The sequence below is a fragment of the Colletes latitarsis genome, chromosome 4, assembly GCF_051014445.1.
Source record: "Colletes latitarsis isolate SP2378_abdomen chromosome 4, iyColLati1, whole genome shotgun sequence".
NCBI classification, from domain to species: domain Eukaryota; kingdom Metazoa; phylum Arthropoda; class Insecta; order Hymenoptera; family Colletidae; genus Colletes; species Colletes latitarsis.
This window is the reverse complement of record NC_135137.1, coordinates 35,152,322-35,176,896: the sequence shown is the minus strand read 5'-3', so window position 1 is coordinate 35,176,896 and position 24,575 is coordinate 35,152,322. Positions and strand designations below refer to the sequence as shown.

At 35.9% G+C, this 24,575-nt stretch overlaps 3 protein-coding genes across 9 annotated transcripts; 2 read left to right on the top strand and 1 right to left on the bottom strand.

Moving 5' to 3' along the window:
* The first annotated feature begins 206 nt into the window (after positions 1–206).
* Zw (glucose-6-phosphate 1-dehydrogenase Zw) lies at positions 207–12,121 on the top strand. Of its 6 annotated transcripts, none has more exons than XM_076763976.1 (7): positions 207–345; positions 7,598–7,722; positions 8,913–9,280; positions 9,914–10,512; positions 10,884–11,089; positions 11,388–11,548; positions 11,619–12,121. In XM_076763976.1, exons 1-7 carry the CDS (start codon positions 330–332, stop codon positions 11,707–11,709), a joined length of 1,566 nt encoding a protein of 521 aa, XP_076620091.1. In that variant the 5' UTR covers positions 207–329; the 3' UTR covers positions 11,710–12,121. The 6 variants fall into 6 exon arrangements, with proteins under 6 accessions (XP_076620091.1, XP_076620094.1, XP_076620095.1 ...); XM_076763979.1 differs by lacking the exon at positions 207–345 and adding an exon at positions 2,658–2,767; XM_076763980.1 differs by lacking the exon at positions 207–345 and adding an exon at positions 3,193–3,314.
* A 164-nt stretch (positions 12,122–12,285) lies between these two features.
* Strip (striatin interacting protein) lies at positions 12,286–17,176 on the bottom strand. Of its 2 annotated transcripts, XM_076763972.1 has the most exons (11): positions 16,833–17,176; positions 16,621–16,737; positions 16,277–16,560; positions 15,676–16,165; positions 15,378–15,597; positions 15,046–15,200; positions 14,721–14,965; positions 14,393–14,620; positions 14,145–14,316; positions 13,871–14,075; positions 12,292–13,781 (listed from the first exon to the last, which is right to left on the bottom strand). In XM_076763972.1, the coding sequence occupies exons 1-11, from the start codon at positions 16,848–16,850 to the stop codon at positions 13,516–13,518; spliced, it is 2,400 nt and encodes a 799-aa protein (XP_076620087.1). In that variant the 5' UTR covers positions 16,851–17,176; the 3' UTR covers positions 12,292–13,515. The 2 variants fall into 2 exon arrangements, with proteins under 2 accessions (XP_076620088.1, XP_076620087.1); XM_076763973.1 differs by lacking the exon at positions 14,393–14,620 and having other exon boundaries at positions 12,286–13,781; positions 14,145–14,343.
* A 2,871-nt stretch (positions 17,177–20,047) lies between these two features.
* On the top strand, positions 20,048–24,507 carry Wls (Wnt ligand secretion mediator). The gene is made up of 12 exons (XM_076764339.1): positions 20,048–20,706; positions 20,859–21,046; positions 21,125–21,230; positions 21,319–21,443; positions 21,650–21,805; positions 21,867–22,044; positions 22,119–22,246; positions 22,357–22,362; positions 22,432–22,593; positions 22,672–22,899; positions 23,001–23,154; positions 23,227–24,507. Exons 1-12 carry the CDS (start codon positions 20,601–20,603, stop codon positions 23,325–23,327), a joined length of 1,638 nt encoding a protein of 545 aa, XP_076620454.1. The 5' UTR covers positions 20,048–20,600; the 3' UTR covers positions 23,328–24,507.
* Positions 24,508–24,575: the final 68 nt, after the last annotated feature.

The following is a 24,575-nucleotide window of genomic DNA, read 5'->3' as shown; positions in this document are numbered from 1 at the left end:
AAAAATGAGTGAAAGCATAAGTAACAAAGAGGTTGGTTGATCGAAATAGTGGGGACGAGGAACTCGAAGGAACAGGGGCTTTATGACCAGGATTTCAAAATGCTAGCTAGTAGATCAGTGTTGTGCGTATGTCGTCACGTTGGTTATTTATGCTTAACCTCAACTTTGTGGAAGAAAATATTACGCAATATTAACACTTCGACGGTACACGGCATACTTCCTGAAACATTCTACGGATCATTTGGGAAGATACATCACTTGTACAAAGATTATCTATAACGTTACTAACTGAATCCTTTATCTTCCATATCGTTGTACATATATCTACGATGGAGAGAGTCAGGAGTAAGTTTAATATTTTTTAATCTTTTATTATAGTTACAACTTTATACGTTATGTACTTTCTAACAAGGTTTTAATTACGATAATTCATATTATAATATAAATGATAAATCGTACTTGTGGTATTACATGTTATAATGGAAATAAATGTCGAGTAAGTTTTATTACGAATGAGTCACTTTGGCCACTTTGTGTTAAAGTCTAAATTACAAGGATAAGCTTGAACAAAGTATTGCATGTTTGTTGCGTGTAATTGTTTCCTACTTGAAGCTGCCAAAAGTAGCCTTGCATGCACGTATGAACTTCTAAAATGCCGATACTCTTGGGACAAAAATTTTTTTACCGAATATAATCATAATCAGTCTTCTGTATACTGTATTTGTACGATAAAATCGTACGATGGACTTTTCTTTGATTTGATAAAAAATAAGAGATAACACTAACGATCATAATGACCTATTTATCTCGTAGTACTTTAATAGCAAATGTCTTACACATACATTCGATTTTCACTTATTTATCAAAATAATCATTCCAACAAATATCTACACGTTTCTATTACACAGTTTACTCCTTGTGCATGCTACACTTTCACGCTTTTTTACTTGCACAATATTCCCAATGCCACGGGCTATTTAGTTGCAGGTCGGTTCGAAAAGTGGGTCTCTACTGTTACTTTTATTAATCGAAAACGGCTGCACGAAACAATGAAATTCGTCCTGCTGTACGTGTACGTTCACTTTTCGTTAATCGTTGAATATGTCGATCTCATACATAATCGTCAATTTATAAAAATTCCTTTCGCAAATATTGTTCGATAACTGCACGCTCATTGTGTACGAACTCCCCAAAACTTCGGATAGAAAAGAACGACAAATGTGCGTAATAGCATCCACGATCATGCAAAAGTACCACGTGATGAATAACGCGACTTCGATGTATCACGTGATGCTGTTGATAAATGCTCGACAAAAACATTATCAGGCTACGCGTATTCACGATCGTACAGCGAATATTTCAGAATTCGTACACATATTTGTTCTTACTTCCGAACAAGTGCCAAATATAGTCGGTGTAAATGGATACGTAATTTTCTCTATTTGTCAGTGGGGACATTAAATTACTAGAGCCCACGGAATCTCTAAAAATAATAATCGTAAATTCTAGTATTTTATGTCTTCATCCAATGAAAGCAATTATGTCATGAGCTTGTCTCCGACTTCCGAAAAAAAATTCACGACTACGTACGCTGTTCATCGACCGCAAAGGGTTAAGATGGCGCCATAGGTCAAGCATATGCTTTCTTTAAGTACAACTTAGACACAGAATTTCGATGGAAGTCTGCGAAAAATATTAAAAAGATGCATGAAAAATTTATAATAAAGTATTCGTCTCCGTTATATTTTATTATCCACTCAATGCTGCTTCGTATCAGTCTACGTTAGTTACCAGTAGATTATAGAAAGGTTATTGCAAGATAATAAACCGTGATTTGATCAATCTCTTATTATTATTGTTCATATACTTTACTGTAATTAAAATTACACATCAGAGAATCGAAACGAAAAAATTTAGTTTCCGTTTTTCATTACGTTTTTTGAGACCCTGAATTTATAGTTCATCTAATCGGTTTCGAGGTTGTATGCATATTCATGTATGTCATGTATTAACATCAAGAGGGGGCACATTCCGGTGATTTCGTAATTGAAATACGTTTAAACTACTGAATATATGTATCCAGTATTTAAAACAACCGAAGAATATAACCTAACATATTGTATTCTACGTTGATTAAATATCGATATTTACTAATACTTTTTGTTCATTCATGCTATCGAATATTGACTTCTAAGCTACGTCACACAGATCAACGACCGATATTAGTATTAGTATATTTATGATATTTATTTATCGTAAGTGTTACGATTCATTTAGATTGTAAATAAAATACATGTTATTCGCGATTTAAATACAGTTTGTTTATCCATTGAAACAATCGTTTTCGACGTGACGGAGTTAGCTTAATTGTAAATACATGCGTAACGTTTAAAAATGAATATTAATGTCAGAAACGCGATGGCGACACGCAAGAACATTGTCGTCAGTGGAATACGTTAATTCTCGCGTTCTTTTCCTCAAGAGACACGGAATATCGTCAGTGAAATCGAGCTGATTAGAATCTTTCGATTCCGCTCAATCACCACATTGGACGACTCGCGTGCAATTGGTGTGAGTCATTTGTTACTTGTCAAGTCATTGGCTCTCGCGAGCATCGCACGTGGCCATTCTATGCGTGTTTCGTATACGTGAACTCAATACCATCGAGAATCGGTGAAACGCACCACCGTAAATGCGTTTATACGTGTGAAGCAAATATACACGGAAGCACACATCGATTAAGCAAGCAATTAAGAGTACGTACACGGTATGTCGAGCAAAGAAATTTTATTAACTTTTACGTTTTATCTTTGGGTCTTTCTCAAAATATTATTAGAGTACACTTTTTAAATGATAATTTATTCCACTATATAACGTATAGGTGTAAAGGCTCAATTTGACCGTTTTAAGCACAGTTTGAATTATCGTAATGTGGCGATAAGTTGTATTGATTCAGCTTATACGATGTCTATCGTAGATATCGAAAGAATAATAGAGCAAATATTGACTTTTCGAATTTTAACTTGCTTCTTGCTCATTGGTTTTCGCATCATCATAGCCTTGACCATCAGAACGTTACGTGCGTGCGTGTGTGCCTTTTCACAGACACAAATTGTTATTAGATAATCGCAGGACTATTCTAATAGTAGGTGTCTTGTCGGTGTCAATTCAGTTTGTGCCATGTTCTTGTGCTGGAAACGGGGATACTATCGAATTTATAAATTAGCAGTATGTTAACATATGGTGTGACGGTGATGATTAAAAGTTCACGACGAAATATTTTTATACGCTGTACGCGAGATTAGAAATTAAAGGTATTTTTGTGTTATTGTTCGTGTTTCGTTCGTCGAGAATTAGCGAACAAAATTTATTTTTTATTTATCATATTGTGTGAAACGAAAGGTCACGATAGAATAAAATTTCCAAAAATACATTTGCTGGTTCTGATATCGTATGTAAACGAATCCAAAAATATTGGGAATACAAACACATCTACCTTTACAGGCTTGTTCATGTGTACGTACAGATTACATAAGATGTAACGTGAACATACTCTTTGACACAATCAGAGGATCACCTCGAATTAAATGTCAGGGACGGAAGAAGTAGCATCAATTTATTTCTCTTCTGTAAAAATTGGATGCATGTAAATAAATTTGATTACGACAGTGGCTTTTACGTTGGCTGTTTGAATCCGTGAGAAACTAGAAACAAAACAATTTTTTACGACAATCGTATGCAAATATTAGCAGCAAATGTTTTCTTTCCACATTTACGATTCGTAAGACGTAGACCTGGAATTAATCGAATATTTTATAGACCAAATACAGGGTGTTCGGCCAACCATGGGAAAAATTTTAATGGGAGATTCTCGAGGCTAAAATAAGACGAAAATCAAGAATACTAATTTGTTGATGGAGGCTTTGTAAAAAAGTTATTAAAAAATTAAATTAAAAAATTTCAAATTACTCTGAAAAAATTATTTTTGGTTGCAGGGCTCAATTACAATCATTTTTGGTGGATACACATACCCCTGAAATCCTACCCATTTTCGAGAAAAAAATTCGAGTAGGTACTGAAATTTTTAGACGAAATTAAAAAATTTCAAATCATTCTGGAAAAATTATTGTCGGTTGCGGGGCTCAATTACAATCATTTTTGGTAGATACACATACCTCCGAAATCCTACCCATTTTCGAGAAAAAAATTCGAGTAGGTACTGAAATTTTTAGACGAAATTAAAAAATTTCAAATCATATTAAAAAATTATATTCAGTTACAGGGGTAAAATACAATCATTTTTGGTCATTATATATACCCCCGAAATCCTATCCATTTTCGAGAAAAAAATTCGAGTAGGTACTGAAATTTTTAGACGAAATTAAAAAATTTCAAATCATATTAAAAAAATTATATTCAGTTACAGGGGTAAAATACAATCATTTTTGGTCATTATACATACCTTTGAAATCCTACCCATTTTCGAGAAAAAAATTCGAGTAGGTACTGAAATTTTTAGACGAAATTAAAAAATTTCAAATCGTTCTGGAAAAATTATTTTCGGTTGCGGGGGTCAATTACAATAATTTTTGGTGAATAGACCTACCCCCGAAATCCTATCCACTTTCGAGAAAAAAATTCGAGAAGGTGTGAAATTTTTCGACAAAATTAAAAAATTTCAAATCGTTCTGAAAAAATTATTTTCGGTTGCGGGGGTCAATTACAATAATTTTTGGTGAATAGACCTACCCCCGAAATCCTACCCACTTTCGAGAAAAAAATTCAGTACGGGCGGAACTTTAAACGTTAATAACTTTTTAACGAAGCTTCCATCAAGAAATTAGTATTCTTGATTTTCGTCTTATTTTGACCTCTAGAATCTCTCATTAAAATTTTTCCCAGGGCTTAAACCATTTCTCTTCGTTGATTTCTGATTTTATTAAAAGATCAAAGCACTGTGAGTCGATGTTCCACCTCGTTGATAATACTTTAAATCGAAGAGAACTTAAAAAGTGCAAATATTGCTCACTGTTTAATGCGATAAGGAGGAAAAAAGTGCGGCAAGATAAGACACGTATTGAGAATTTTACATCACAGATCGATGATATGTCATAACTGATTGTTTGCACTTTTTCAAGATGAAGACTGCATTACACAACACTTGGAACGTTAATTAAGAAAAATAAACTCGTACGACACTCGTCTATTATTTAAACGTTCTATTGTTTCTGTACATCTTGACCCATTTACTTCGCACATACTGCTTATCTCGCTCAATAAATAAATGTCTGCATTCGTCAATTTTAGTTCAAGAAAATTGTACATACGTGTTACTTGTGTTACTAATAAAAATGTTAAATTCACTCGTAAGACGTTTTTCCTCGCGATTTCCGCTCGTTCGATTTACTAATGAATTCACGAACGAAACGTAAACAGATCTTGGTTTACGAATGAATCGAAAAGCTTCTTATTCGTCAATCGCGAATAAAGTTTTCCCAGTCGCGACGACGTAGTAAAAGTTCGAAAGTTTATCAAAACTATATCGCACGGTCGCCGTGGAGGGCTAGATAGTGGAAAAAACGTATAAATATTGATGAGGAAGGTAATTTTAAATTCTCTGGAGCAGTACGAGCGAGATGTAATTACAAAGTGTCCAGTCAGAGGTAGATAGATCGTTGTTGTGTCAAAGAACTCGATTTACAAATATCCTCTGGACGATCAGGTGTGTTCGTACTTCGGAACCGTGCATCTTTCCGAAGATGTGAAATACTTACCGCGCTGATTGCCTCGAACCAGTCGATGTCGAACTGTTGAAGCGATAGGTTGAGACTCAGAGTGCTGTTTTCATTTTTTTTTTTTTTTTTTAACTTCTGGTTGCAACAACGTTTCTCGGCGAAGCTAACGTTTCCGAGATTTTTCTCTCCGATAACATTTTCACACAGTGGACTTTTTTGTTATCATGTCGAGTAAGTTGTATGGTGCTTACTTACGATAAATATTCCGACCATCGTTCGCCCGTTATCGTCAGTGTTTTTTTCAAACGTGCGTCAAAGCCCGCTTGATACTATTTTCAAATCAGATTTAGAGATCTACCCGCACGATAGCGTATATAAAAACTGTTCGACGCGAGTTCTTCTTAGATCGTTTCCATGGTTTTGTTCAGTCCAAAGTGATTGTGGGTTCGTAACAGTTAAGGAATTGTGCATTGTCTGTGCCCTGTGTATTTAATATTTATATATTAATAGGTACATGATTTCTATTCGACGTTCGTGCACATGGTTTCCTGGAATGAATTCGTGTCAGCGGTTTTCGCGTTAACTTGCCTGTATGACTTTGTATATTTATAGAGTGCTGTAGAAAAAGTGTCATTACCATGATGTGGCCAGTTCTTTAACGTTACGTAAGATTGTAATCTTCGTGGAAAAAGTTAATTCGAGTATGGATCATCGTGTATTATCGACATTTATATAGATTTCGAAAAAACTTTTTGCAATTGTAAATATTCGACTAACGTGCGTTTAATAAATTTAATTGTAGGATCTTCCATTCCATATTTACCGATCAATCTTCCTATTGTATTATGGATATTTGTTCAAAGAAAAAATATGATGCTCATTTCCATATTTAATATCGTGAATATTATTATATTCGTAGGTTCTGAGGATGATCTATATTTTTTATCGTCTTCGTAAATTCACACAGGATATAATTATTTGTATATCAACCAGTTCTATAATCTTGCTGCAATTATGTTCATTGTAGACGCTAAAAATGATTGTAGAGAGAGGAATAAATATTTTTTACTTTTGTAAATTCATAATACGTTACGTAACCGATAGCGTTCGTTTAAGTTTGAATAATTCGTAAGTTCAAACACTTCCAAGAGATGTTTATACGATATTATTCATACAGCTTGCAAGATTATCCGAGGAAACATTGAAAAAAAGTGAATTAACCATTCCTCTTCAATTTTGTTGCGCGCGATGACTCTCATTTTTACAACCATCGTGCGATAGAAATTTTCAATAGCTTTTTTGTGTCACAATTCACTTAGGATTCGTTTCGTTAGCTTCAAAATTAGAGAACATAGCCTTGAAAAGGATCTTTACTCTCTGGATCGTTAATCTTTCTTCTAGGTATTCTATTTGAGCGTCGTGGCGGTCACCGGTGCCCGCCATTAATCTTTCCATTTAGTCAACAAAATAAAAACGTTTGTCTTTCTTTAAAAAATGTTTAATTTCATTCGATGTCTACTTAACGCTAAAAATGACGGAAAAAAGCCCTCATACAAGGGATTTGCAAATAAAAATGTCACTCAAGGTCACTCAGGGGTTATTCCCGCCACTCCATTCGGTTACACCATTGCTTCCGCTTTCGTTTTTTCGTTTCACTCTTCCTTTCTGTTGGCAATAGTGACACAGATACCACAAATCTGCAAATTACACGCTCTTAACACGTTTAACATAATTTCGAGTTAATATATTCTGAGTATAGATTCGTTTAAAATTAAAAGACTGTCTCAGAATCAAAAGTTATCTCACAGAAAGTTTTTGAACGAGTTCGACGAACGTAACACGGATTTTCTTTTGTTCCATAGAAGCATCCACGGAAGAAAGCCTGAACTTCATCAGGCAGTGCTTGAAATCGAACGAGATGGATCACCTCGAAGGGACTCACTTCGACGGATTGTATCCACACGTGTTTGTTACACTTGGAGCCTCCGTAAATATTAATAAAAATCGTCCTAATAGAATTATTAAGTAACACACAGAAAGTACCGTTATCGGTTTCTTGCACTTCTTTTCGATAACACTCATTTAGATGCATTATTCGAATAACGCAATTGTATCGAGGAAAATATTCGGATGAAGATTTATTCAGAAATTACTGAACAATGACCGACGGTGACTGCTATTGTTAGCGACGAAACGATTGGTTCACACGTACCCGTGAATCTGTAACCTTACACTTAGCCGTGTGCACGTGCATAAAAAGCGTGACAATGAATATCGCGTGCTAGATTGTGCGTAACATCGAATTCACGTGCGAAGGTTTACGCGTTAGATAACGTTCTCCATTTTCTACCTGCGCAAAATCTATCTCAAACCTCCGCAATTTTTATTTTGACAATAACAAAAAGTATCGTTTGCTTTAAAAAATTCAATTTTCAAACAAAATTTTCAAAATTTCAAGGTCAATTTTTATTTTCTATTTTTCACATTTCTATTACTGCACAATCGTAGTCCAGAATAAGATAAATTCAATTTTCAAAAAAGGTTTTCTATGTCATAATTTTCAAAATTTCAAGGTCAATTTTTATTTTCTATTTTTCACATTTCTATTACTGCACAATCATAGTCCAGAATAAGATAAATTCAATTTTCAAAGAAGGTTTTCTATGTCATAATTTTCAAAATTTCAAGGTCAATTTTTATTTTCTATTTTTCACATTTCTATTACTGCACAATCGTAGTCCAGAATAAGATAAATTCAATTTTCAAAAAAGGTTTTCTATGTCATAATTTTCAAAATTTCAAGGTCAGTTTTTATTTTCTATTTTTCACATTTCTATTATTGTACAATCATAGTCCAGAATAAGATAAATTCAATTTTCAAAAAAGGTTTTCTATGTCATAATTTTCAAAATTTCAAGGTCAATTTTTATTTTCTATTTTTCACATTTCTATTACTGCACAATCGTAGTCCAGAATAAATTCAATTTTCAAAAAAGGTTTTCTATGTCATGATTTTCAAAATTTCAAGGTCAGTTTTTATTTTCTATTTTTCACATTTCTATTACTGCACAATCGTAGTCGAGAATAAGACAAATTCAACAACCCATAATATGTTGACCTTTAAGTGACCTTGAACATCAAAAATCGTATGTAAATTTATATTTTCGTGGTTCGTAGGGCGACTTGGCTAGGAAAAAGATCTACCCGACGCTATGGTGGCTGTTCAGGGACAACCTCTTGCCAAAGACTACGAATTTCGTTGGTTACGCGCGTACCAACATGACCGTGGCACAACTACGGGAAAAATGTCATTCGTACATGAAGGTGAAGCCGGGAGAGGAGCGAAAGTACGAAGAATTCTGGAAGCTGAATCACTATATCGCCGGATCGTACGACTCGGAATCATCGTTCACGATGCTGAATAACGAGCTAAAGAAATATGAGCAAGGCTACCCGAACGCTCACCGATTGTTTTACTTGGCCTTGCCGCCGAGCGTGTTCGAAAATGTCACTGTGCACATTAGAAACGTTTGCATGGGCGAGAAGTAAGTAACAGCGATACAGAGGCACGTTAAACGCGTTTTGGCCAAGTTGTTATTCCACCACGATCGATCCAACCCGATACCGATTGTTTATAACGAGAAAAATAAGATAGTAGAATTTATAAAAAAGTACTCGATGATATTGCGAGTATATTTATAAATACTAATCTGTACAGAGATAGTAATTTATGACAAGATCCGTTAAGTTATTTAAAATATTATTGCACGTTTTCGATTAATTTCTTTCATCTAGAATAATATTCATCGAACACCGCGTTTAATCGCTCGATTTCCTATATTCACGATAACATACACATCAGCGTGGGACAAGTTTTAATTAAAATAATAATTTACGGTTATGATTAAAATGGATAATCGTAAATCGCGAGCGATTGACGATTAAATTAATCACACGTCCCCCGCTACGACCAATGATTAAAGCAATCGTTAGCCATTCTCTACCGTCGTTAATTAAATTAATCGTTCTTTAACAAATGGCGACCGATCCAAATCTGTAGATTTGCCCCTGAACTTTGCGACGATTATATTTTTTTAACACTCTGTAAACACTCTAAAAAAGAAAATCGATGACAAAATTCGTGTCAACGTTAACGAGATGTCCATTTTTGTTTGCAGAGGTTGGACCAGGGTGATCATAGAAAAACCTTTTGGCAGAGACGCTATCACGTCGCAGCGTCTGTCGGATCATCTGGCATTGTTATTCAAAGAGGAACAGATTTACCGTATCGATCACTATCTGGGGAAGGAAATGGTTCAAAATCTAATGACCCTTAGATTCGGTAATAGAATATTTAGCCCTACGTGGAACAGGGACAACGTGGCGTCCGTGCAGATCACGTTCAAGGAACCATTTGGTACCCAGGGTAGAGGCGGCTACTTCGACGAGTTCGGGATCATAAGGGACGTGATGCAAAACCACTTGTTGCAAATCTTGTCCTTGGTTGCGATGGAGAAACCCGCGTCTTGCCATCCGGACGACATCAGGAACGAGAAGGTGAAGGTTTTGAAGTGCATACAACCTTTGGACCTCGAGAATGTTGTGTTAGGTCAATACGTTGGAGATCCAGACTCGAAAGATCCTGAGGCACGTTTGAGTTATTTGGACGATCCTACTGTACCCTCAGGCTCCAATACTCCCACGTATGCTCTTGCTGTTTTGAAAATTAATAACGAACGTTGGGACGGTGTTCCATTCATCCTTAGGTGCGGAAAAGGTGAATGGTCACGCTTATGTCTTATAGGATACATAGATTGATATTATACTGTTCCAAATTCGTTAACCCCTTGCTGTACAATGGCGAGTCTGACTCGTTATAAGTTCTTGATGTCAAGTTTCACAATCATAAGGCTACTCACTCGTCGTTAAGTCTTATATATATTAAAATCAACACATATTTACATTTACGAAGTATTCGTAAAACAATTCTATTCTTTTTCGTGGTCATTCCTTGTACGAACAAATTTAAACAAAATTAAATAGTATGGGCTTGACAAATTATTTGAAATTAAATCGTACATCGAGGGTTTAGTGAAGTTAATGAAGAGGATTTAAAATATTAGTAAATATATTTTCATCGTTGATTAGCTTTAAACGAGCGGAAGGCGGAAGTACGAGTGCAGTATCAGGATGTGCCTGGTGATATATTCGATGGAAAAGTGAAGAGGAATGAATTGGTGATAAGAGTGCAACCCGGTGAGGCACTGTATATTAAAATGATGACCAAGTCGCCCGGTATTACGTTTGATATGGAGGAAACTGAGTTGGACCTCACGTATGGCAGTAGATACAAGGTATAAACATATTTTTCATTTAAAAAAAATCAAGCTTTTAAAGCCATTCGTTACAGTATTTTATTCATCGCTAAAAGTTTGATGTTACATGAAAACTTGTTGCTACTGAATATAACCAAATTAGTATAAAAGCTATGTGCGTGAAGAGCGATGTCACTTAACGTTGATTACAATGTACAAAAATTAACAGTCGCCAAACTATAATTTTTGATTCGCTTGAAAAGGGTCGACCACTATAGCTAAAACGTCGCATAGAGTAACCGAGAACTTTGTTACTACGGTTGATTGTTTGCTGTAGGGTCTAAAACTTCCCGACGCGTACGAACGATTAATTTTGGATGTATTTTGTGGGTCGCAAATGCACTTCGTGCGTAGCGATGAACTTTCGGAAGCATGGAGAATCTTCACGCCTTTGCTCCATCAAATAGAGGGCGAACAAATTCAACCGATTTTGTACAAGTAAGTCGCGATAATATATACACGGTACAACGAGTAGAAATTTATTTCTAATGTATTATTGCAATTTTAGATACGGATCTCGTGGTCCTAAAGAGGCCGATGAAATGGCAAAGTTAAATAATTTTGTTTATTACGGCTCCTATAAGTGGGTAAAACCATAGCTTATGGAGTTCCTTTGATATACATAATGTCGAATGATGTGCACATGGTATACAAGTCGCAAAAATCTGTACTACGATTCATTATCTGTGATCATAACATTCCGTATTTTTATATCGATATATACACGGTACTTACTTGAAATTTTATATACATATACTATATGATCCAAATAAGGTATTGCAAGCTGTTTTCATAGAAGTCTATGAAGATGCCTCTTTGCTTGGAACACATGGTATAAATAATTTATATATTTATTGAGCTAAAACACCTTGTAAGTGTGAAGCACGTTTTGCTGGCAAAAGTATACAGATAATGTAATTACGTTCAAATGACACAAACTAAGGACTGTAACATATACATATACATCTTAGAAGTATCTATAAATAAAATATGATCGTTCCATTTTGTAAATTTGTGTTGTAATGTCCCGGGAAACATTGTTTTTAGGATCTTGTTCGTAGTGTTGCCAACTGTGTTCTGTGTTAAAATTATTTTATGCAAAGGTTCATGGGGAACGGGGTACACCGTATCTGGACTTAGGATCAAAACGAGTATGTATCGTGTGAGAACCAGCGTTCAGATTTCAATTGATCATTCAAGTTCATGATGAGACCTTGACTGATGGCTCCTTCGAAACGAAACGCACCGCTTTCTTTCCTTTTTCCTGACTCTTTCTAGATAGTCCATACGCCACGACCGGAACCCTAGGATAGGGCTCAGGTAACATAACTTATAGTAATCGTTACGAAATCTTTTATACATTTTTATACGAGAAATACAGTTTGAAAATTTTGAGAACAATTTAAAAATCACAAGTTGCACGTAGACCATAATTTTATTTAGTTCTGGAGATTTAAACATTACGCCAATCGCGTGAAATATTCTGTACAGTAGACGAAATATTCATAAATTATAAAGTACGTTGCGCTGAAATTGTTTAATCATATAATTATTACACAATAAATAAATGAGAGAAAGTTGAATTATTCAGTCTATAAATCGCATAATCTACACTTTACATATTCAACCATCGAACGGAATAATGTCACTGAAGTAAAATATCGATGTGTTTTCATGTAACTGTTATTCAGCTCTTTCATACGAAGAAATTAGCTAAACGTAAACATACAGAATATTCAATGTACAAAATTACTAAATTTTTTTTAAAAAAATGCAATTTAAATTATAATAATACGATACACATTCATATGTTTGTAAATACCACTGTAGAGTTAATCGTCGTATATATGTATATTACCGCTGTCATAATGGAAAAATTGAGTATATATAAAAATTATTCAAAATACGAGAAGTTGAAATTGGTACGCGATTCGCAGATTACTTGTTACATTATTAAAAATTAATTTACAGAAACTTAGCCGATAAAGTGCGAACAGTATGAATGATATATTCGAATAAATTTATCCTAGTCCTTCATAAATACGTAAAGAGGTGGTTATATATCCACTTATAACTATATAATAGTAAAATATTGCTACAATACACATTCCGCAAATTAAATACACGCAAACAAAGATAAAAAAAAAAAATTACACGTAATCATGCAAACAGTCGTTTTTTCTTCGCGTCTTTTCATTAAACGTCTGCTAGATTAGGACCATTCACAGTTCGGTGTATACAAATCAAATGCAAATACAGTTTTTGATGTATCGATATGACAATGTTTCTTTTTCTTTGTTTTTTTAATCACTTCACAATAGTATGTAAAAACATCAAAAAAATTTGATCGAGGTCTATAAGTTGTTGAAAATACGATTTTAATATATATTACACTTATTAAAAGTTTAAATTTCGCACGATGCAGGATCTAACAATTCGTCCCAATTAATACTTCTCTGAAATACTTCTTGCTGCAACCATAATTCATAATGTTGCTTAAATTCGTCACTTAATTTAACGTTTACTCCGAGTACTGATACGACAGACGTGTCAACGGGCTCCATATCTTTGTCTTCGGTAGCATTTGAGTACCGGCGATTGTTAAACTGATCAACGCATGTACGCAATTCGCATTCTTCCACTTGGAAATCCCATGGTCGTGCTTCAATATCTAAAGATAATTAAATCAGATCATTTGCATGTTTTACTTACAAATATAATCCTATTATGTATAATAGTTCTGAACGTGTTGTAGCGTACCATTCCCATACGCCCAATCATCGTTCAAGCGATGTCTGACTTTCGTATAAATTACACTGATTGTTTTCATATTAGTTTTTCGCCACTGTCGTCCTAAGTATTTGGTTTGCATTTTTAGTAATTTTAGAACGTATAATTGCATCATCGCGTGTCTAACTTTCAGTGTACGCTTTAATATAGGCGCTGACTTAAAGACGACCAGCATCTATGAAAAGAAACGAAATTAAAATCTGTTGGTAAATAAACTAGAAATTTTAATGAACATGTTATTTACCATAATTCTACTATGCTTCCATTTGGTCAGTTTGTTAAGAATACGTAATAAATTAATACAAGTAAAAACATTTCTCCAAGAATACGCTTGACTGTCCCCAATCTCAAGATTTTCTATGGTCAACTCTGGTTGATCACCAATAACACACATAGGAAAGTCCAAAATAGGAATACTGTAAGCGGGAAAAGTTGGACCTATTCTGTTCGTAGAAATTTTTTAAAAAATTATAACTCTAGACAAACACTTACACATGCTTGGCTTCAATGTAAGCTATAATATTCTGATTTAAAAATTTCAAAACCAATGGTATGCAGTTAGCAAATACTAAGTGTTGCGACATGAATTCGAACTGATACACGTGATTCAGCTTGAAATGTTTCAGCAATAGTAGCAGAATTGCAGAGACTGCTTTAGCGATAATTTCTTTATGTCTGTTTACGTCGATACTAAGTTTCATAGATTGTAAAACCGTCATGCTGGAAGTAGTGAAAAAGAAATAATAAAGATATTTTATATGTTTTAATATGAAATGGAATATAGAAAGTACGTATAATTTCTCGAAATTTGTAAACTTACGGCATTTGTCCCGGCAGAACATCAGCCACTATGTTAGTATTGTCTGTCGAAGCTTTCGTAATGGGCGCGGCTGCGAGTAAAATTTTTAATAAAGCAATCATGTATTGTGGAAGATTTGGTAATATAGCTTGGTACAAAATTTCCGTAGGTGTTTGGCGAATTGGTGGTTCCGGAGTACTCATAGGGTTTCTAGCTATTTCTTCCTCTTTTTGTATTTGGACTTCGGCTAACGATGTGTACATATGCTGCATGCGTAATGATAAAATATATCACTCTAGGTACAAGTCGTATGATTAGGTAAAAGTCATATGAATATCAAACTTACTCGTTTAAGTGTATTAACGCCTTCGTGTATTGGTTGTGGCAATCCTGCTAAACTTTCCCTATCTCCTTGTAATTTGTACCCAACAAATTTTAGTCTCAATACATCGAGGAAGCTGTCCACATCCTTTTGTCTCACCTTTGGTGTCCATGGTAAGCCTGTAAAAGTATGCTACATTTGTTGCCGCCACGTGAGGATTAGGATAATCACCAAAGGATAAATAAATAAAGGATTAGGTCTGACCGGATGCTGGTTTCAGTTTTCTCTGGGAACAATCTGAGAACAATGTGAAATGCACAGTAATGGGAACATAAATGTAATAATAAAGATAGTACATTTTCCTTTAGTAAGCTGTGGGGTACTAGGCCTCATTTGTGTTTGATTATTTTGATCTTCGTAACAAGTTTCCTTCCAGCGAGATTGATCCATAAATACATTCATTTCACCTTCCGCTTCATTATTTGTACCACTGTTTACTATATCTGCGGCATCGAATTCCATACCCAAGAGCACGGAATTTGGCTCATCCAATGAGCTTTGTTTCAACAGATATTGCTAAAACGAACAATGAAATTATACTTTTGGTAATAACCAGATTTTACGTTAACTGGAATTACATATGATAGAACATACTCGGCGGTATCTATTATTCTTTTTCTGATTTTGATTTTCGAGTAAATCTGCTGCATGAATAGGAGGAGAGCTAGCTCTCATGGTTTTAGCAACTTCTATTGTATCTTCCTGTAGTGTATCAAGACCAGCTTCTTCGCGATATTGTTTTTTCAGTTGCCTTAGCGTGTCAATGCCTCCAAGGGATAGCAAGACCAATTTCCACAGTAGCAAAAGAACTTTTTTCATAGGAAAGTGCGGCACTGATCCGCTACAAAAACACGTGACCATACCGAGGAGTTTAACTATCAGCAACTCTTCGCCGTACGGATTTATTAGATCTTCTTTAAAACATTCAACATTATTCTTAAAAATACTGTGTTCTAAATTCTTCATCTCTTCCCTCATCACCTCTGTTATAATGTATAAAACAGATAAAATTACCCTTAAATCGATAGAATCGTCGAGACTAACAGCAATTTTCCTCATTGCAGAGGCAGCCTTTGTACTGTTCCTAGAAATTAAAAAAAAAATGCCATTAAGAAACATTCGTTAACATTCACGCAAAGTGTCACAAAACTTTCAGATCTGAATTAATTTTTCTAGTATAGAGACAGCAACTCACTCAATTTCAATATTAAGAAGTTCAACAAATGCTGAAAAAACTCCAGCTTCATACAATAACATTACATTTGTTCTAGTCCACTCTTGTTGCTCTTTATCAGACTGTACTTCAGCCCAGCAACCTTGCGCTAAATACAATATACACAACGCTGCTTTCATTCTCAGTCGTTTATTAGAAACCTCTAATTGGTCTAACAGTTTGTGAATTACTGATTTCTGTTGTGCTTCCGTCAAATTTTGCCACCAAGGTCGTAATTTATACCATTCCATTTGTTCTTCGAAAGCCTGACAACAGACATATTTTATCAGTTCTGTGTTAACCACGGTACAAACGCGTATACTCACTGTAAGGTTATCGTGTAACTCATATTGCTCTGTATAGCTGTATAATTCAGCAATTTCATTGGCATGTGTGTCCGCATCGTCGTAAACAAAGTCTAAGTCTGCAGATGTAGACGTTTCCTGAATATAAAAATACAAAAACACGCAAGTGTCACTAATTAAATGTTAACCCTTCACAATGTAAAAGTATCAAAGATGACAAATACTGTATGTACCATATCGTGATTATTCATTTCAACGATTATTGTTCGGTAAAGGATATGCGACGTTGTTCAACGTATCGTGCACTTTGATAAACAGATTGTGACACTCGGGCATTAAACAGTAGTCTGTAGTATATGCTTTTGTCAAGAAAGTTAGAAACAGCCTGAACTTCACGACGGTTATCGTTATTTATTCTTGCCAGGTTTTCACACTTAGTTGACAAAGCATTTACTCACTTCAGTACTGATAAACTGTCGGTGTAAAACTATTTGAGGAAGATCACGCTTCCCGTTTCCATTCGCATTCATCCCTACGTCACACAGCATTTTCTAACAGTGATTGGAGATGCAGGATACGAAACGTAACGCATCTCTGGCTGAATTTACGAATCAATATCTTTCTCAATTATTCAAATCGTCTATTGTTATTCTATCGATCGATCAGTTTTATTATCGATATTTTTTTCTTTTTTTAATGAAAAAAATCGATATACGTATGATAACACGAATTTATGCCTCGTAAGGGGAAATCACCAACTTCCTTCTCCATCACGATCACGATCAGAGATGCCAGAAAGGCACCGAAGGTGCTCTCTCACACTATGTCAGATCACGCGTACGTGAGCTCGTGGAGTTTCGGAAATCCGACAAAGGCAAAATGACGCATGCCCTCTTTCTCGATTCTCCGAAGTTGCCCGAAGTAAGTTCGGACCGTCTCGTGGGAGTCGAGAGAGAAAGGCTCACACTTCCCTTCACGCTCTTAACAACTAATATCCGACCTTTCGTCAACAGGTCTCAACTGGCCTCAGCTGACCGCTGCTGATCATTCCTGGAATTTCTGACAACGTATAACGATTACGACTGGCTACTGTTAGTCTCTCCCAGCCTCTGCTGACCGCTGCTGACCACTTCTGGAATTTTTGACAACGTATAACGATTACTACTGACGTCTGCCAGCCTCCGCTGGTCTCTGCTAACCGCTGCTGACCACTCTTGTTACTTCTGACAACGTATAACGATTACGACTGGCTACTGTGCTTGTCAGCGTGTGCTTGTCTCTGCTGAACTTTCCTGGCCTCTGCCGAACGCTACTGACCACTGCAGGTATTTCTGATAATGCATAACGATTAATACTTACTACTGCATGCCCCTACAAGTCTCTGCTTGCCTTTACAGGTTTCTGCTTGCCTGTGCATGCCTTTGCTGGCCTCCGCTGAACACTGCTGACCACCCCTGATGCTTCTGACATCGTATACCAATTACTACATGCTACTGTTCGCCCCTGCTGATCTCTGCTTGCCACTGCATGCCTCTGCTCGTCTCTGCTGACCGCTGCTGACCACCTCTGATGCTTCCGATAACATATAACGCTTACTACTTGCTACTATTTGCCCCTGCTGATCTCTGCTTGCCACTGCTGGCCTCTGCTGACCACTGCTTATATTTCTGGCAACGTATAATTTATGCTGGTCTCTGCTTGCCTCTGCACACCTCTACTGGCCCCTGTTGACCACTGCTGACCTTTGTTGACAACTCCTGACATGATGTATATGTATTAAAGCTTTGTATAATGTAAATCTATGGCAATAAATAATATAATTGCAAAGAATTCTATGTGTTCTCGTCACTTTTACCTTTCTTTTCCTTTCCCCATTATTCCCTTAGTTATAAGAAACCGTTTCTCTACTTAAAACTGGAATTCCAAAGTGCCCGGAGCGTTTTCTGAAATGCCGGTGACCTTGACCCATTTTCGAAACTGGGTCAAGGCCAAATCCTGATTCCCAAAGCGCCCGGAATTTTTCTAAAATTCGATGGCCTTGACCTACTTTCGAAATTGGGTCAAGGCCAAATCCGGATTCTCAAACTGCCCGGAATTTTTCTAAGATTCGAATGGCCTTGACCCACTTTCGAAACTAGGCCAAGGTCAAGGTCAAATTCGGATTTCCAAAGTTCCCGGGACATTTCTAAAATGCTGGTGAACTTGCGAAGAAGGTGGTACGCATCTTATAGGTAAGAGAATGATTTGGAGAGGAAAAGGACGGTAAAAAATGATGAGAACACATAGAATACTTTAAAATTATATCATTTATTGTCATAGATTTACATTATACAAAACTTTAATACATATAAACATATTATATTATATTACATCATGTCACAAGTTGTCAGCAACGGTCAGCAGTAATCAGCGATGGTCAGCGATGGTCAGCGATGATCAGCGATGGTCAGCTGACGTCGGGAGATGTTGGCAGAGGTCAGCAGAGGGTGGCAGTAGCCAGTAGTAATCGTTGTACGTTGCCAGAAACATAAACGGTGGTCAGCAGTGGTCAGCAGCGGTCAGCAGAGGCCAGCTTAGGCCAGGGGACGCTGGCAGAGGTTAACAGAGGAAGGCAGGAGTCGTAGTAATCGTTGTACGTTGCCAGAAATATAAGCGGTGGTCAGCAGAGGCCAGCAGTGGCAAGCAGAGATCACCAGGGGCGAATAGTAGCAAGTAGTAAGCGTTATATGTTATCGGAAGCATCAGAGTTGGTCAACAGCGGTCAGCAGAGACGAGCAGAGGCATGCAGTGGCAAGCAGAGATCAGCAGGGGCGAACAGTAGCATGTAGTAATTGTTATACGATGTCAGAAGCCTCAGGGGTGGTCAGCAGTGTTCAGCAGAGGCCAGCAAAGGCATGCACAGGCAAGCAGAAACCTGCAAAGGCAAGCAGAGACTTGTAAGGGCATGCAGTAGTAAGTATTAATCGTTATACATTATCAGAAATACCTGCAGTGGTCAGTAGCGTTCGGCAGAGGCCAGGAAAGTTCAGCGGAGACAAGCACACGCTGACAGAGATCAGCAAAGACCAACAGAGGTTAGCAGAAGTCAGTAGTAATCGTTATAGGTTGTCAGAAATATAAGCGATGGTCAGCAGAGTCCAGCAGAGGCAAGCAGTAATCAGGAGCAGTCAGTAACAGTCGCTGTATGGTGTCAAAAGTTGTCGGGAGTTTTGTACTTTTGTCAGCACTGGTCATCAGAGGTCATCAGAGGCAAATAGAAACCAGGAGTAATTTGCAGAGTTCAGTAATGAACTCTAGAAAAGGCAAGTAAAAATACCTGGGCAGTCGAGATTCCGAATCGTATGCCGTAGACGGGAGGTCGGATTTCAGTTGTTAAGAGCGAGAAGGCAAATGTGAGCCTTTTTCTCTCGACTCCCACGAGGTGGTCCGAAATTACTTCGGGCAGCTTCGGAATAATCGAGAAAGAGGGCATGTGTCAGTTTGTCTTTGTCGACTTTCCGAAACTCTACGAGCTCACGTACGCGTGATCTGGTATGTGTGAGTAGAGCACCGGGTGCTGAATCTGGCATCTCTGTTACTCCATGCTTTTGAGAAGAAAAAAGGGGGTTGCCATGCGTGGTGATTTTCTCCTATCACGGCATGAATCTGTGGTTTATTACGTTCGACAATATTGAAAAGCTGCCGGCGTATTCAAAATGTTATAAACGAGAGCTTTTATCGCGGAAATATTCCCATGTAACGTTAATCTGCGAACTGTCGTTGGCAACATTGGATGCTGGCTCGTAGAATCTTCCCAGTGAATTTCATAAGAATTTCTGTAAACATTCTTATGACGCAGCTTCCATTTTGAAAACTGAAGCTACGAGAAAAGCACCTTAAACTGCTCTTCACATACTCTTCGGACAAACGCGTCCGTGTATGCGTCTTTTTCGGTCGCTTCGTATTTTGAACAGATAGTGTTGTAAACAATTGCAGTGGGTGACTCTATTAAAAAAAAAAAAATGCAAGGGACTATTATAGAAAATTTAAGCGGCAGGAAGCTATCGGTACTTGTAATACTACTGATTATCGCGCAAATAGTTTGTTTTCTAATAGGCGGGCTCATTGGTAAGTGAAGGAATGTCAAGAATTCTGTTTAGAATAAAAGTGAAGCTTTACTAAATTGATGATTTTATTCAGTAATCATTTTATTTACCAGAATTCGTTAGCGTACGTATTTTTTTCCGGCATTAACAGTTTATATATTTTTTTGCGATCAGCTCCAACACCTGCCAGTAGCCAAAATATACTTGGTACACCTTGCAAAGATATTCGCGTGAATGGCTCCGAACTTGGGGAAAGAAAATGGTTTTATTCAAGGGGAAAAGGATCTTGTACTGCTGTTGACATGTACCGATCTAATTTGGACAGCCATCATCAAGCATATCAAGTTGTTTATACGTTTCAAGTATGTTCCTTCCAAAGCTCAGTGTATTAAAAAATACACGAGATAGTCGTAAATTTAAATGCTTTTTATTTGTTTCAGATGCCTTGTCCTCGAAACAGTATGCAACTTGATTATTCTAGATGGCAGCAAAATTTAATCGGTGTTTTGCAAGTTGATATTGTTTACCATAGTCAGATAGAAATTGGTAATTTATCTGATATATTTTTGTCTTTGGATTATACATTTTTTGTAATTCAGAATTACTCATGTGTATTATGTGTAATTTTTAACAGCTCCCAGAACTAAGATAACATTGGATTCGAGGCTTGCTTACAGGAACAAAGGTGATCCAGACAATGATTGGAAACCATATGCTTCCTCTGTAGTAGAAAGAATTCTGGATTGCAGTATCGACGATGTACATATAAAATATATAATAATTTTAGATACTATAGATGTCTGTTGCATGCTTCAAGGGAAAGTCACTGCTGATCATAGACTCTTAAGTAATCTGTGAGGAAGTAAACTTGAAAGGGAAAAAGGCACTAGACTTTTCCTTACAGCATAGAACAAATTAGTATGACCAAATGTGCATCCTTTATAATTTGCACTTGAATTTTACAGGCAATGGAACAATACAATTACAACTGCAGCGTAGTACCACTGTTTGAATTGGGATCTTTATTTCATGATTATTATCTTCTAAATATTCGTCTTCCCGCTGACACGGATAGAAACATTAATCAGGGTTTAGGACATATAACTGATTTATGGCTCACTGTAAGTATACAGTGGTACTATCGAAAAGTATTAAATTAATATTATATTTTTTACGACTAAGGCTATCAATCAAAATGGCGGATTTACAAAGGTCTGGGTGAGTTTGAAAACCATTTATTTCCCAATTGTCATATGTGTCCTTGCTTGGTACTGGAGGCGAGTACACATGCTTTCGAGATCACCAGCTCTATTGGAATATTTGCTTTTAGCATTGGGTTCAGCTCTAACGTTTTTAAACAGTATGTTGCGTAGTTTCGATTTATTTTACGCGCGCTAAGATGTCCATGTTTAATTGTAATTTTGTACTTTTCAGTGCCTTTGGAGTATTTAACGCTTGCCTATGATATGCCATTTATGCTTTTATTGGGCGATATTCGGCAAGGAGTGTTCTATGCAATTCTTTTGTCTTTCTGGCTCGTGTTTGTCGGAGAACATCTTATGGTAAGAATATAGCATAGGTGTGAAAACAGCAATTTGGTTCTATAAAATTGATCGAATTTAATATACTAATGGCATATATTTTTCTTACACGTCATCTCTTATTCAAATAGATACAGGTGAGTTAGCTGTGCTGTGGTTAAATATTACAGACTTATCATTCCCATAACATTCTCGTTACTATTTAGGAAGGTGAACAAAGAAACTCCTTAAAATGTTATTGGCGTCATTTGTCTGCAGTAGGGATTGGTTGCTTATCGTTATTTATGTTTGACATGTGCGAGCGCGGAGTACAATTGAGAAATCCGTTTTATTCGATTTGGGTTACAGATCTTGGCACTAAGTTTGCCGTATCCTTTTAAGATTAAAGAAATTCTTTTTTTTTATCGCGAAATACTGTCATAGATTCCTTAACTTGAATGAAACAGTTGTCATTCATAATTTTGGCTGGTCTTTCTGCTGGTGTATATTTAATATTCTTGACTTACATGATTTGGAAAGTATTCATGAATATTAGCGCTAAAAGGGCTGCATTACCTAGCATGAGTTCGGCACGGCGTTTACATTACGAAGGCGTGATATATCGATTTAAATTTTTGATGATAACTACATTGTTATGCGCGTCTTTAACTATTCTTGGATTTATTCTCGGCCAGGTATTTATATCGCAATTATATTTGCAAAATTCAATTGTCTACATAGCGTCGAATAACAGAATATTATTTCGTGCATTAATTTAAATATGCACGCGATATAGGTTGCGGAAGGTCAGTGGAAATGGGATGAAGAATTACACTTAGAAATGACATCGGCATTCTTCACTGGCGTGTACGGAATGTGGAATATTTATATCATAGCATTATTGTGCCTGTATGCACCTTCGCATAAACAATGGCCTATCGAACCATCTGGTAAATATTAATTTTTTATTTTTCCTATATACATTCAGACTTTTGATCTAATCTTTGTTTAATATTTTACAGAAAATAGTATTAGCGAAGAAATAGAATTTTCACGTTTGTCGACCGATCCCAACGAGATGTTGTCTCTGACAGCATTTGCACGAAAATCAGCAGTAGAGTAAATAGTATAGATATGTTGGAAAATAGTAGAAGGACGGCCAATCGACCAGTCAACACTTTTGTACTTAAACGTTGAATACGTCAAACTATAAATAATAATTTAATTGAGGTTTTTCGATATTTATAGGAAACTAGATGACTGATAATACTCCGATAAGTAACCCTTTTATGCCAAAATTAATTATTTATTAGAATTAATATTTCTTAAGCTTTATTCACTTTGTAATACATGTTAGTTTTTAATGCGTAATTACTTAAAAATTGAACCGACTATTTTCGTCGTTTAAAGATGAAATCAACGAAACAGTCACATTATCCATCTCTAGACTTTTCATTACTTTCATTTTCATACACGATGTAGTAAAATAACGTGTAGTATATTTATTTTTAGGGACATTCCATTTTAAATCTAATCGATATTATTTTAGTAAAATCCACTGCAAACTCTAAACAATCATAATATCATTGCCATACTTACAGTAATAATCATTAAGCAATCTCACAAAATCTATTTTCTTTAAGGATAAGTAATCTATTCCGTCGTTTTATACTACATATCACTATTGGGCATTTATCTAACATTTATAAACGCGCATTTAATTGTACCCATATAACATTGACTACGGGAATTTAGATTTTCATTCATTCTATTTCACTGTCATATAAAATTTATTAACACGCATTTGGCAGTATTAAGTTCCTCGACGCATTTTTAATATTATATACATTTTATAAAGATGTATTACAATTTCGATACATTATTAACAAGTTTTTTAGACTTTAGAGCAATGCATGCCGCAACTTAGAACCCGAAAAAAAAAGAGAAGGTGCAATAAATCTGTAACATTTCTAATAGGATCAATTTAGCGCACATTAGCTACTTACGTAGAGTACTTTATATTTGAAACAGCAGGACTAGTATTTTCTATGCCTGTCGTGTATTTAGAGAAGCGTGCGAATTATAATCGCGAAAATGGTTTTGTATTATATAATTAATTGTCATATTTTCTTAATGATTTTATAAATGTGAGATGACGAAAATGAAATGTATTAACGCTATAAAAGATTCATATTTTTATGCGTACTTATATTATTACATTTTTGGTATGATGTTCAATTTGATAATTTTTTTTTTCTGGTGCATTTAACGAAATTTTATATTCACGACTTTTATACACTTTTTAAATAAATCAATTTGTTAGAATAACTTTGTTACGTTATTAAGTATTACGTGTGTATCTACTATTACG

Excerpts from the sequence above, each read along its gene's own strand:
- Strip (XM_076763972.1), bottom strand. Across the intron at positions 14,621-14,720 it reads GTTCTGCCGGGACAAATGCC|CATGACGGTTTTACAATCTA; the intron begins GTAAGTTTACAA and ends CACTACTTCCAG. Across the intron at positions 13,782-13,870 it reads TGATTGGGCGTATGGGAATG|ATATTGAAGCACGACCATGG; the intron begins GTACGCTACAAC and ends AATTATCTTTAG.
- Zw (XM_076763975.1), top strand. The coding sequence starts at position 7,230 with ATGTTTAATTTCATTCGATGTCTACTTAACGCTAAAAATGACGGAAAA. Across the intron at positions 7,474-7,597 it reads CACGTTTAACATAATTTCGA|AAGCATCCACGGAAGAAAGC; the intron begins GTTAATATATTC and ends TTTGTTCCATAG. Across the intron at positions 9,281-9,913 it reads AACGTTTGCATGGGCGAGAA|AGGTTGGACCAGGGTGATCA; the intron begins GTAAGTAACAGC and ends TTTTGTTTGCAG.
- Wls (XM_076764339.1), top strand. The coding sequence starts at position 20,601 with ATGCAAGGGACTATTATAGAAAATTTAAGCGGCAGGAAGCTATCGGTA. Across the intron at positions 21,231-21,318 it reads CCATAGTCAGATAGAAATTG|CTCCCAGAACTAAGATAACA; the intron begins GTAATTTATCTG and ends AATTTTTAACAG. Across the intron at positions 22,045-22,118 it reads AGCTCTAACGTTTTTAAACA|TGCCTTTGGAGTATTTAACG; the intron begins GTATGTTGCGTA and ends TGTACTTTTCAG.